Source organism: Cygnus atratus, chromosome 4, assembly GCF_013377495.2.
Source record: "Cygnus atratus isolate AKBS03 ecotype Queensland, Australia chromosome 4, CAtr_DNAZoo_HiC_assembly, whole genome shotgun sequence".
NCBI lineage: Eukaryota > Metazoa > Chordata > Aves > Anseriformes > Anatidae > Cygnus > Cygnus atratus.
The window spans coordinates 33,175,817-33,189,430 of record NC_066365.1 but is presented as its reverse complement, the minus strand read 5'-3'; the positions used below and the strand labels follow the sequence as shown (position 1 = coordinate 33,189,430).

General features: G+C 40.1%; 1 protein-coding gene across 2 annotated transcripts in view; it reads right to left on the bottom strand.

The window, feature by feature from the left end:
• Positions 1-13,614, bottom strand: part of SH3D19 (SH3 domain containing 19) — an 81,164-nt gene that overhangs the window by 30,139 nt on the left and 37,411 nt on the right. The window contains exons 1-6 of one of the 2 annotated variants that reach the window (XM_050710466.1): positions 13,285-13,533; positions 11,201-11,241; positions 4,020-4,062; positions 2,640-2,787; positions 2,173-2,374; positions 742-1,737 (exon numbers count right to left, since the gene is read on the bottom strand). In XM_050710466.1, the coding sequence (XP_050566423.1) occupies positions 742-1,737; positions 2,173-2,374; positions 2,640-2,787; positions 4,020-4,062; positions 11,201-11,241; positions 13,285-13,364 (1,510 nt within the window). In that variant the 5' untranslated portion in view covers positions 13,365-13,533. Of the gene's footprint in view, positions 1-741; positions 1,738-2,172; positions 2,375-2,639; positions 2,788-4,019; positions 4,063-11,200; positions 11,242-13,284; positions 13,534-13,614 lie in introns of those variants that run through there. The other variant, XM_035547062.2, reaches the window with a different exon arrangement.

Here is a 13,614-nt window from a genome sequence, read left to right as displayed (position 1 = left end):
TTTAGTGACAGCTGAACACTCACTTGTGTCTTAAACTACTTAAATCATAGTTTTATAAAATGGCCTTAACTGGCCTCCTGTTTGTTGGAATCAAACTAAGTTTATGAGAGAGATGTAGTTGTAGTAATTAATCCACCCATATGAAATAACTATTTTAATTTTTCAGAAAAATTTTAAGTTGCATAACAAGCATACAGTTGCGTGACAAGACAATAGACAAATAAAGGAGAGAGAAAATAAGTAGCCGCTGGTGAAACAGAGTATTCCAGTGTGTTTGATCACCATTCTCCCTAAATAATAAACATTGCTGCTTCTCTAGATGACCTAATGGAACAATACCTCCAAACATACTATGCTCAGGAGACTTCCACTACAGAGCTTCAGGCACTCAAATAAATTAGGCAGATTAGATGGCAAGAGATAAGGTGTCCCAAGTTTCTGAGAGAGAATTGTGATACATTCTGGAGGGAACATCTGGTGTGTAACATGAAGTCTTTTATCATTATTTTAGTAATTGTGTAATAAATCCAGCAGGCAACCTCTGAGATTTATAGAGCCTGAAAACCTTCCAAGTCCCAAAACTCAAGTAATTTCATAGTGTTCTTGACATAATGGAAAACAAAGAATTTCATGCACACACAAACCCTATCAAGACAGGCAGAATAGGTAGACATGATTCACACAGGATCATACACCTGCAAACAGTAACCACAGGGACAGTTTAAAAAATTTTCTTCTTACCTGCTGCTGCTTCACCAATGATGCTATCTTTAACGACACAAGGTGGACTCAGGGGCAAAACATCATCATCAAAACTGATCAGATCTCCTTCAACATCTAGTTTACTTTGCAAAGTGAGTGCTGAAGAGTTGGCTGCAGATGACAATTCCCCCAGAGACTTGGAAACTTTTTCTTGGGCAGATACAGGAGCCCGTGGGGGAGCAGCAATTGGTTTTAGCGTGGCCAAAGAAAAGGCAGGATTTTCTGCACAAGGTGACTTTTTAGGAACGAGAGGCCTTGGAGCAGGAACAGGAAATTTCTTTTGTCCATCACTGTTCTCTGCAACCGATCCACTCTTTGTATCAAGAAAATCACTACTACTACTTTTTACAAGGCCAGGTTTTGGTTTCTTTGGCAGTTCAGGTTTGGTTGCAACACTGTTCCCAACTGCTTCAGGTTGAAGCTGCAATTCCTTGGAAGAAGGTGTTGATTTGCTTTCTGTCCATGCATCCCAATCTCCCGAAACTCTGCTTAGCCCTGGCTTTGGAGCAACTACTGGCTTCTTTGCAGGTACAGGTCTTGGGGCGAATGAACGAGGCGCAATTTCTGGTTTCTTTGCTAATCCTGAGGTATCATTAGTTCCTTGGGTTTCAAAAACTTTGATCCTTGAAACAATACTATTTTGGCTCTTCTCTGTACTCATGCTGTCCACTGCCAAATGATTGTCTAGTAAGCTATCATCTAACACAGACGACTGCTCGACTGAAGGTTGCTGCCTCTTTGTGTTAGACTGGTTCACTTCTTCCCCATTGTCTCTTATCTGACTTTCAGTATTTTTGACCACAGGTCTGAGATTGCTTCTTGATCTTGGCTTTGGCACAGGACATATCACAGCATTGGGATTTTCTTGACGCTTCTGACCTTCAGAAACTTCAAAACCTATTAAGGAAGTCTCATTTTCTGAAGACCTATTCAGGAGAGATGCAGAAGGCCTAGGAGGTTTCAGAGGACTTTGCCCTACAAAAAGAAAAGAAAAGCTTTAAGTTATCTACTCCAGAACACTTGATTTATATTAGTTTTTATCACCATTAGGGTGTGAAACAATGATTTTTGTTCAGAACTTAGTGCTGCTTGTGAAACTGGAATTCTCTTTCTAAAAAAACAAATGAAAAAAAAGTATGAACTCCAGGAAGAAGCTGAAGATTGCTAAAATGTACGGCATCTGCCAGACACATGACAGTACTCATCTTCCTTGCAGAAGAAGTTTTAACTGTAGTCTAAACACGAATGCAATGGTACTTCAGAAGAGAGGAGTTTTGCAGGAATTTGCAGCATCAATCACTCCCAGAAAAGTAACTGTTATTCATGTTAACTGCTGCACAGATCAATAACGAAGAACATCTTCAAGAAACAGACTAAGGTTTTTATGAATGAGAAATCCAAATATCTCACCTGGATAGCTTGCAGATTCCCAGTGTGCAGGCACACTGTTTTTTACATTACTTGCTGGCAAACGGCTGATTAGTTCCTCTGGAAAGTCAGTTTGTGTTGCAGAAGTAGTGGTATGTCTAGAAGCAGCAGCATTATTGTTATTTGTTGTATTGACTTGCACTTGATTAATTTCTTTTATCACCTGTTCATAAGACGGTGGAAGCTACAAGACAGAGAGAGAAACAGTAATGTATGTCCAGATGTGATCCTTAAAAAACAAAAAGCATATAAATTAAAATATAATATATATAAATAGGAATTTAAAAGTACTAAATTAATGTATGCAGAAGAAAAGAGCACTGTCTTTGATTATTCAATGTCATGAAAGCCTAAGCAAGCAAAAACTCCCAGTGATAATACTGTTTCTCTCTTCTTACCGTGCATTTACCTTTATAATTCAAACACACCTCATGTAAATACATGCTCACCTCAGCTGGAATAAGCTCATTTGTCCTCCACTGAGCATGAGATGAAGAAGAAGGGAATCCTAATCCCTGAGGAGCGACAGGGCTTGCACCTGGAAACCAGGAGGATGGCCGGAGGGGTTCAGCAGCAACTATTGTAATTTCAGGACGCCTAGAGATGAAGGCAAAGGGGAATAATTTCTAAAATGTTTTAGAATAGTTTTTTTAAATGTAAAACACCAAGGTTTTCTCAGCATGGAAAATCAAAACAGCTCAAGTCTTTTTGATTTAACCAAAGATATCTTTCCGTGATTTCAAAGCAACTTACCTGACCTTTCTAACAAGCACTTAGGCTTCCATTCAGAGCACCTAATTAAATGCCTAAGCCAAAAAGTAGGTTTATTGGCTTCAGTGAAATAATTTACATGCTTAAAGTACTTAAATACAAGTGTAACTCAATTAGATGGAAGTAGTCTTAGTCTTCACGGGATAATGAGAACTAATCATGCATGTGCCTTTAGCCTGCTGCAATGTGAAAACAGTGGGATAGTTAAAACTGCTTCTGGCTGGCTACCTGAAAAGATTGTCTGCCCCAAAGACTTCCGGAGAAACCTCCCAGTGTGCTACAGGAAGGCCAGAGCCCACCTCATAAGGCCTTTGGGACAGGGCCTATTTGCTTACAGCATCTAGCACGACAGGGATTTCCGTGGGTTTTTAGGACCTCTAGGTACTGCCGCTGTTTTATTACCATAACAACTGCTTTAGAGGATAAGCTGCAGCGAGAGCCCCTGTTTCCCAGCTACAGCCCCCAAACCACTGCTGATTAATCTAGAGTCCTGCATAAGATGCATTTTGAGAAGTGAGTTTTGTGAGTAGGTGAAGCGTCTGCTACAGAAGCCTTGGTCTGCTATCAGAAAAACTGCAGAAACATAGCTTCTAAAATGATCGTAAAAAAAATTAAACAGGGTGGATGCAGTTCCTTCACACCTGAAATAATGTCAGACTCAGTTCACCAACTATTCAGGTTGGTGACCTCCTTTCTCAAATCTTTTGAGAAACTGGAATGAGGCCTGAAAGTGTGCTTATTTTCATTGTGAAGTGATCCTGTAAATAGATGTCAGGAACGTGAAACAGTTCTACGCAGGTTTGTTGGTTGGTTGCATTCCTTTTCTGAGGACACAAACGGCACCCGACCAGAAAACGCAAAATCTTAGTCCACCCTGTGCTTAAGCATCACAGTATTTTTATTTTATTCCAAGTATAATTTATTTTTAAACACAGAAAGGATGAGAAGCAAAAAAAAAATAAATAAATAAAGAAGAGAAAAAAGATGTAGGAAGTAGTAAGACACAATCTAACAAGTTTTAGAGTAACATCTAACTGCAATATAAATAACTGCCTTACCTTCTATCTCTCTGCTGTTCACTATGGCTAGAAGTCCGAGAAGCTATTTAAACAAAAGAAACAGAAGTTTTGAACAAGTTAAAATATACCACCACAGCGATAAGATGAGGATAACAGCATAGCCCATACCAAGCCACCACAAGTGAAACAGAGAGCACACAGCATCTGCTCATATATTTCAGAATTTAAGACTGGCCGAGGTTTTGAAAAAGACTATTTGTATTAAATACAAGGGGAAGGTTTTAAAAGGTTTAGGGTATAGTTTCGTCATCAGTTTAAGTCTTTCTGTGTTCTATCTACTACCAAAAGAGATGGTCCGTCTTCTTTACCTCATGTTCCTGCCTTCTGCATTGCGACCCTAGAGCTGAAACTTGTTTTACTTTAGCTTAAACAATCCATGAATAAAACACAGAAGTGTTAAGCATATCTGGCTTTGTTTTTGATAGCTCATTTCTGAGATGTGTTCTTTTATCTCTTTTTTTTTTGTTAGTTTTAAAGAAGGAAAGAGTACTAAGGCACAAAATCTAAGATATTTCACCTTCCTTTATGTAAAAAGAAAAAATTCATGTTTCCTAAAGTTTAATCACTTGTGCACTAAAAGTTAGCAACATTAAAAAAAAAAAGTTTTTTAAGTTAGATAGAGTAAATCCTGACCCCTTGATTTTTCTATTTTTGCCATATTTGTATTCAAATGATTTTTTCAATGGCCACATTATGTTTTCATTTTGATGTCTTCAAAGGGCAAAGAAAGTTATCTGAGGGACAAATTTTGGCATAGCAAGGACATTTAAGAAGTAGTAGAGACTTATTGCACAGAAGCTGATGATTGTGCTGTTCCTCTGCCAAAGACTCAGAGCTGGAATCTGAAATCAGCAAAGCGCACTTGATTTAAGAATCGCAGGGTGGTGTGTCAGACATACCTCTTCCACGGGGCATTTTTGATGTGCACTATTCATGAGTGCTAGAGGAAAAAAAGAAGGGGTTACAGAAGAGGAAGAGGGGGGTGAAGGAGAACAAACCAAGGCTCCAGAGTGCCAGAAACCATGATCAAATGGGTTAGTCACACAAGGACAGCACACGTGCCAAAGATTTAAAAGGACAACTATAACGTCTATTCACAATATAGTGTCTTAAAAAACTAAAATAAAGCAGATTTTATTTCTAGTTCCACGCTGATATTAACAATGGGTGTTCAGACGTTTCCCCTGCCATAAATTAACCGTGAAGAATATAACTGAATATGGGAAAGTCCACTGTATTGCTCAACAAAGTGCCACTGTAGGAACATGGGGAGGGGAAGTCAAATCTCTTTGAATGCTTTATTTAGCTTAAATTTATGGTTTATTTGGGTCTGTGCTTTTTCCTCTCCAAAAATATTGGGTGACATTGAGGAGCTGATCCAGACAGCAAGAAGCTGGGATCCCACAATTCACAGCCGCACCTAACAAAGAGGTACAGTCAGGCATGCTGACCTAGGTAAGAGGCATACCTCAAAATTTCAGCCATAACTGCTCATCTTCTAACTCATTTCTGTAAAAAACAAATCCCCTACCTAACACCTCACCTTCACTTTCCTGTTCACAGACCTTAACACAGCATTCATCCTACCCCCACATTAAAGGGAAAACTAATAAACAAACAAAAACAACCCCAAACAACCAAACCAACCTATTCCACGTTTAGTTTTACAAAGAGGATGGAAGAAAGTGTTCATTTGGTAAACGTATTTAATATAACTGTTCGGCGTACATCCAAATGATAAGGGCATTAGAAATTAAAGCTAATTAGTGAGGTATGTAAAACTAAACTGATAAACCTGTCAGTTTCTTCCGATCTTTCTTCATTTCTAGATAAAGACTACATACTATTTTCTCCCATGAGACTCTAGACATAATTCTATTTATTACAGTTATTAGAACAAATAAAAAAAATATATCTTTAAGACCTTTTTATTTTCTAAAGAGAAGCTAAAAAACTACAGTGAGGCATACAAATCTACATAATCCATCAAATCCAAACATTTTTTGTACAAAAATTTCAACTAAACAAGTAAACTCACTTCAAAGCAACACATTAACATTATTTATATAAAAATAACTTCACTAGTAGATACAAACATATCCTTTCAAAAAGGAGTAACACCTACACCATTACTTATGTTTTCAAAATGCGCCCATTCTGCTGTTTGAAACAAAAACTCCTGAACACTCATGGAATCATCTGCACAAGCATTTAATAAAAACATTTGTTTTTTAGGGACCTCAACTAAGTTCTTCCCTCCTTCCATCAATCGCTCCCCTCTTTTTGCTTTCCTATTTTTGTTAGGACCACACTTCTATAGCATTTTACTTTGGAAGCTCTTAAATCCACAGGAGGAACAGAGGTGAAACCTACTGCATCTTCTGCTCAAGTATTCCTTGGAGTACCAAGGCAGTAGTGGTCTTTGGATACTGTAAGTCTGTTCTTCGTTCCCTTCGGGGATTGCCTTGAGAAAGCGTGCTATTAATTTTTCCTTCAGACTTCAAATTATGACAGCTTAAAGATTTAAAGAAAACATTTCCTCCATTAGGGGAGTCAATATAAATGTATTTCAGTGCGGATTTGCATACTGACAAATAGAACCCCCCACTTCCACACTACAAAATGCTGTGGTTGAGAAGTGTTAATATTTTCAGGAGCATAGATTTAGTGGTTTTTAAGTAAAAGGTAAGCAAAGTGGTTAAAGAAGGGGTGGGACAGGAAAACCCAGCACATAAAATCCACACATTTTCTTCTTATAACTTTATTGGTCTCAAGGGAAAGAAAGAATGTCAAATCGACCCATAATATTGTCACTAGAGATATTTATTTCCATTAGTGTCAATGAGGCATCCAAATGTTTTTCCACTGAAAAACAAACAAACAGTTTTTAACCTATTATAGCAGATTTCAAGTGAGTAAAGGATTAATGGTAATACTGTAAGCAGGGAACAGATGAGTGACTTAGATTCATTCTTTGTACACAAATAAGTGGATAAAGCTGGTTAAATATTTTTGGCTGTGCAGGGTACTGTCTGTGCTGTATGCTTATGTTTGAGAACGTTTTTCCTCTACAGTCCCTTCTCTGGGTTGTATATTTCAAGTGAACTTGGCATTTCATTTCTGTTTGAAACACACAGATTATGGGGCTGGAAGCACTTTAAACTCCGAGATTAAGATGCCTGTATAAGTACACTTTCTAACAGCCCTTACCCCACAAACTCGTAAATTGCAATGATACAGATGAGCTGGTGGCAACTGAAGTCTGACATGCACTTTTGAGTTCTTTGAAAAGAGCTGGGCTAGAATTTACAGTCTTTCAGGCAACTTTTTCAGGCAATATAGAGGAAACTCTGAAGTTCATTCAAGGATCTGCTCGGAGATACCCTCCTGCTGTGAGCACTGAGTGCTTCCACAAAAGAAACACTGCATAATAATATCTGTGTACTTCCATTAGCAAATCTGTATGAAATACTGAACAGCTTTGTCACTGCAGACTGCTTTAAAAGCAAGTTCCATTTTCCATTAAAGATTGGAACCATAGCCTCAAATAGCCCAAACCTTGCGTGAAATGAAGCTTCAAATTTTTCTGATGATTTTTATTTATTGTCCCTTCCCACAGCTGTCAGTAAACATGGTTTGGTGGGTAATATTGGTGGCTGGGGGACAGTGGGACCAGGTATCTTTGAGGTCTTTTCCAACCTTAATGATTTTATGATTCTTCCAATTAACTGTTTCAGTTAATTCACATTAACTGTTATCAATGGGTTTTAAAGTAATAATATTACTTTCTCCAACAAGCAAATGTGCTAATATTTAAAAATACAGCTTTCCTCAATGCTTTTCCAACACCAGGCTAGAAATGTCTACCACCAATACTATGAAGTAAGCAGACTATTTGACTGAGAAGTTCTTCTTCTCCCTGAATAGCTGCCTAGGTATAAAAGGTTATTCCTTATGGTCTCAGAGAGAGCCACAATTGTGAGCAAACACTCCTTCCCTTACCTGCTAAGCAATACACCAGCAGAGCTGACAGACTACTTCTATGCAAGAGGTCACACTTAGGGCCTTTGCAATAGTGAGGGTGCTGCATGCATGCAGAGATGCACTCTTCAGGGGGTGCTAAAATGATGAGGTAATACTCAAGCCTAAACCAGAAAAGCCTAATTTCATCCAAGATCTGATAACACTATTTATGTAAAAGTGGAGTTTCAAACTACTGGGAAATTTTCACACGTCTCTGAAATAACAGGCTTGAGGCTTTCCTCCTGAACTATTTCTTGGCACAAGGGGGAGGTCTTGCTCCTTTTCTTCTAGTTCTGTTTCCAGGCACCTCAGAGAAATGTCAGGCTGTCTGACCTCAGAGCTACACTGATTTAATGCTTGAATGTAGCTAAAAGAGATGCTGCCCAATTCCTCTTCAAAAGAGAGACTTTTGTTCCCTCTCTTGAACCAACATTAGCACTTATATGACCCCACAGTGAGTGAGTTCAGAATGTTAAATCCATGTAAAACTAAGCACTCTCTGTACAGTTTTTGTCCATTTTATCTCCCTGACCCTGCTCACCTTGGGCTCAGACCACTGGCAGCACAGGGGAAGCAGTGTGTCCCCCCAGCAGCAATCTGTTTTCTGCCTCTCCTTCCTGGCTCCAGTTCTTCTTAGGACAACTTCAGTGAGGGAACTGGTCAAAAATTATCTGGGGTGGAGGTGGGGGGGGGGAGCATGATGGGGATTCCTCTCCCCACCCACAGTGAGATCAAATACCTTCCCACAGCTGACCGAACTGCTGGGCACCAGAGAGGCTGGCATTGCTGCTGAATAAAATCTGTGTAAGTACACCCTTAGGGAAAGCCTGCAGTTTCACTCAAATTTGACAGAAGCGATTTATGAAGATACTTCACTCCTTCCCACACCTTTCCTCAGGCTGTATGTTCCTGCCTCTGCACCAGTCCCTGCATTATGCCAGCCCAAATGTTTGTGCAGATGGGGAGAGAATGAGGTCATGGAATTGATCTGGTTAGGAAAAAATGGGAGCCAAAAGAACCTAGGAAGCCCCCAAGCAAAACAAAACAAAAATGAAAACAAACAAAATGCACAGCCAAAAACGGCTGCAAAACTGCCAAATGACAAGCCACAGCCTCAAAGTGCGTACAAGCTGTTACACATCCTTCATTCAGCCACATATTTGCTTAGGACAGAATGAGAATGGAACAAGTTTACAGGTTCTTCCAATATTTTATGGCAGCAGACTTGCCTTTGCAGCCCCAATCCTTAACGCCCCCCTGTTCTGGAATATTGGAGAAGGGAGCAAAAACCCCATTCCCCTTTGTATCACTACTGCAGCACTTAGCTTGCTCCTTTTTATTTTCTTTGGCATGTTGCTGTCTCGGGTGTCTGTGAAAATCATTCCACTGATTTCATTGTGAGCTGGCTTTAGTGGTGTGTTCTCAGCTGAGATCATCATTAAAAACCCAGGGGTAACTTTTGAAGAGGTCAGATGAAAAATGACTCCTGAGAACATCTCATTTTCATGTGCTTGCTTCCTTCAAGCACCTTGGGTTCACTTTTCTGAATTCTATTGAGCTATCAAACAACGGAAGCAAAATGACACCATCTTCTTATACAGAGTTGTAGTCAGACTGGCCAAAAGGAAAATAAACCCTCTTCCTCTTTGGCCACAAGACCAGGAGAGATCTACCAGTATAAAGTGAGTTTAAGCATTGTTCATAGGTTGTAAAGTTGAAACCCTGCAGATACCTGTTGTGTTTCTTGAAAATTAGATATAAACAGCCCACCAAAGCTGTGATTAAGAAAAAAATTTCTAGCACTGCTGGGGAAAAATATTTTTCCAGAGAATACCATACTTTTTCCAGATTAATGGCAAGCAGAGTTAGGAATTATTCAGGGTCCATTTTTAATTTAGATCCATCTTCAGGTATGGCTACTGGCATATATGTATAACCATGGTTTTATGTACAATGCTTTGATATGTGCATGGAGATTTTTTTCTAGCTTATCTGTAGAATTCACATACTATTTATATTTTATCATGGTTATTCACATATTAATATCATTAAGTATAATTATATAACGTGTCAGGGCTTCTTGACTAGAATTTTTTGAACTGATTTTTTAAATTGTTTGTGCCTCAAAAGAAGGCATCTCTTGCTACTGTATTTTCAGAACCATACATATATCAATTACTTCATGATCTTCTACACAGTTTATCAGTTAGATGAGGGTCTGGAGCTTAGGTAGTCTGAATCAATTCCTGACTCCATGACAAAGGCCCTCTGTGATCTGGTGCTCTCTGTTTTCCAGTATCCTATTTGTGGCAGCAATAGCACAGATAAAGTGCTGCATTTTAACTACAGCATCATGTAGACTTGCTCTGAATAAAGCTTTCATGATCCCCTTTGACTACCTCCAACCTAATCCATACTAACGAGCCCGTGACTAATAGATCCAGGGAAACAAATCAGTAGAAACAAATTATACACACTAATGTATTTCCTCCCTGTGGCAGAATCCTTAGGGTTGTTTTGAAATTACCAACTGAAATCATGGACAGAAATGGAATAAAAATGAAAAAGGGAGAAAAAGAAACAGTATAAAGTACTTCAGAGAATGCAGCTGAAGAAATTCTCTATCTTGAAATATCATGAACAGGGAAAGAGAAAGAAGAGTTAAAAAAAATCAGTGAAGAAAAGATTGTACTTTCATACAAGATTACAAAATATTCACTTATTTTTGAAATGAGTCATGTGTATGCAACTAATGCCATCCCCAATACAGCCAATGAAAAGGTGCTACGGATTTCTCCAGAAATTACTCTGCTGAAATGAAACGAACTTCTGTTTTGTCAGTGGAGAAGAACTGGGCATACATAACCCAGGTTCTCCAGAGATGGATCATATCTGCACACAAATGCTCTAGTGCACAAGTAAGAAAATGTTAGTAACTGGCAAGAAAGAACAGACCATCAGCAAAGCAAAAAGATGGTCTAACACGAGGAGGAAAAAAAAAACAGACAGACATTACTGGCAGCTTTCTTTTCACATAAAAAGTTAACCAGTTAACTAAAGTTAAAAGTTAACTAAAAATTAAGATGTAGCAATCTTACAATATTATGACTCTCAAAAAGTAAGAAAAATAGACTTACATCTCTTGATTGCTGCTCTTATGGATGACAAGGGTCCTTGGCTTAATGAAGAAAGAACAAATGATTACAAAGTGGTTAATGGTTCAAAGAGGAAACAACTAAGTAAGGTCATGCTGAGATTCCCTATACGTTGTACTGGGCTTGCCAAATTGTTTTTTCCCCCAGGTTGCTATCCTAACAGAAACTTGTCCAAAACTCTTGGAGTATACAACTACACCCAACCCCTTCTAATGAAAAGCAGGTTGCAGCTTAGCTTAAAGACTCCGAAAAGACAGAAAGCCAATTTTGAAAGCCATTTGTTCTCTCAACTGTGTGTTCAAGTTCACATTCTGTCTCATTTGACTGGAAAACTTGGAGAAAAGCCCATGTGGGTGTGTATACTGTCAGATTATTAGCATTTAATGACAACATTCCTGTAAATAAAAAAAATTTACACAGCCAAGTAAACACCTACAGCCCCTCTGTTAAATATTTTTAACAATTTCTTAACAATTGATCTTCACTTTCATTTGGAGTTGCATTTTTCAGTAATAACTCGGGGTGGGGTTAGACAGGAAGACATGACTACAAAATTGTTGGTACACAAGGACAGAAAAATGTTTCCTTTTGCTAACTCATCTGTTTTCTTGGGAAGACTAAGGTTTCTGATGTCTCTCTCCCGAACATCTTATTTAACAGATATAGCAGCCTTTACTATTTTTGCAGGTACACATTAAAAGTAACCTGAGATTACCATTTTTACCAAGTGTTGCTAAGTTGATGAATATATAAATAAACTTGCCACGTGTACAAAGTTAGAGAGGAGATTAAAAAACAAACAAACCACAAACATAAATCTACTTCAGAAAGAGGTTCTTTCTTTCTTTGATACAGTATGTAAAGAATACTTGGAGATTCCTTTAGAAGAATATTCAGCACTTCTAAGAGGCTGAAAATAGACTATATGTGGTTCAAATTAACACAGTATCTTAATTACAACAGAAAGACATGCTAATCAAGCATTTTCCGGAAACAGACACAGACACAGATTTCTAGGTTGGAAGAGACCTCAAGATCATCGAGTCCAACCTCCGACCTAACACTAACAAGACCTCCACTAAACCATATCACTAAGGACTACATCTAAACGTCTTTTAAAGACCTCCAGGGATGGTGACTCCACCACCTCCCTGGGCAGCCCGTTCCAATGCTTAATAACCCTTTTGGTAAAGAAGTACTTCCTAACATCCAACCTAAAACTCCCCTGTCGCAACTTTCGCCCATTCCCCCTCGTCCTGTCACCAGGCACGTGGGAGAACAGACCAACCCCCACCTCGCTACAGCCTCCTTTAAGGTAACTGTAGAGAGCGATAAGGTCGCCCCTGAGCCTCCTCTTCTCCAGGCTGAACAATCCCAGCTCCCTCAGCCGCTCCTCGTAAGACTTGTTCTCCAGACCCCTCACCAGCTTGGTCGCCCTTCTCTGGACTCGCTCGAGCACGTCCATGTCCTTCCTGTAGCGAGGGGCCCAAAACTGAACACAGTACTCGAGGTGCGGCCTCACCAGAGCCGAGTACAGGGGGACAATCACCTCCCTAGACCTGCTGGCCACGCTGCTTCTTATACAGGCCAGGATGCTGTTGGCCTTCTTGGCCACCTGAGCACACTGCTGGCTCATATTCAGCCGACTATCAACCAATACTCCCAGGTCCTTCTCGGCCAGGCAGCTTTCCAGCCACTCATCTCCCAGCCTGTAGCTCTGCTTGGGGTTGTTGCGCCCCAGGTGCAGGACCCGGCACTTGGCCTTGTTGAACTTCATACAGTTGACCTCAGCCCATCGGTCCAGCCTATCCAGATCCTCCTGCAGAGACTTCCTGCCCTCGAGCAGATCGACACACGCACTTAGCTTGGTGTCATCTGCAAAGATGCAAATATGTCCGCGAGAAGATCTTAGCGTAGCCCGGAAAGAAGAGTTACGCAAGCTGCTCCTGGACCAGGTGCAAACAGTGCTTGGGCTCCTCACAGGTATTTTGGAGAGCACATGGGACAAACACAGTGTTACTGCTGCCACTCCACAACCATCCCCAACTTCAGGAGAAAGTGGTGACCTGTTAAGTAGCCTGTTGCAGGGTCCCAGCGCAGCCAAATTATTGAACCAGCCAATCCCCATCCTTGACACAGAAACCATGCACCAGAGCCTTCATCAGTAGCAGCAGTAGGAGCAGGAAGGTTGGTGCAGGGAGGGCATAAGCATCCTGTGACCACTGTCACAGGGCAGGCATGCAGCGCACAGCCACGGTCAGCGCTCAGCCTGGCGCCGCCTGCACTTCCACTGCGATTGCTGCTGGCTGCAGCTCCACCAGTGGGATGAAGAATAGCAGGGTTGGAGGAGAGAATAAAGAGACACTTACAAAGAACTTGGATGAAAAATGTCCTCC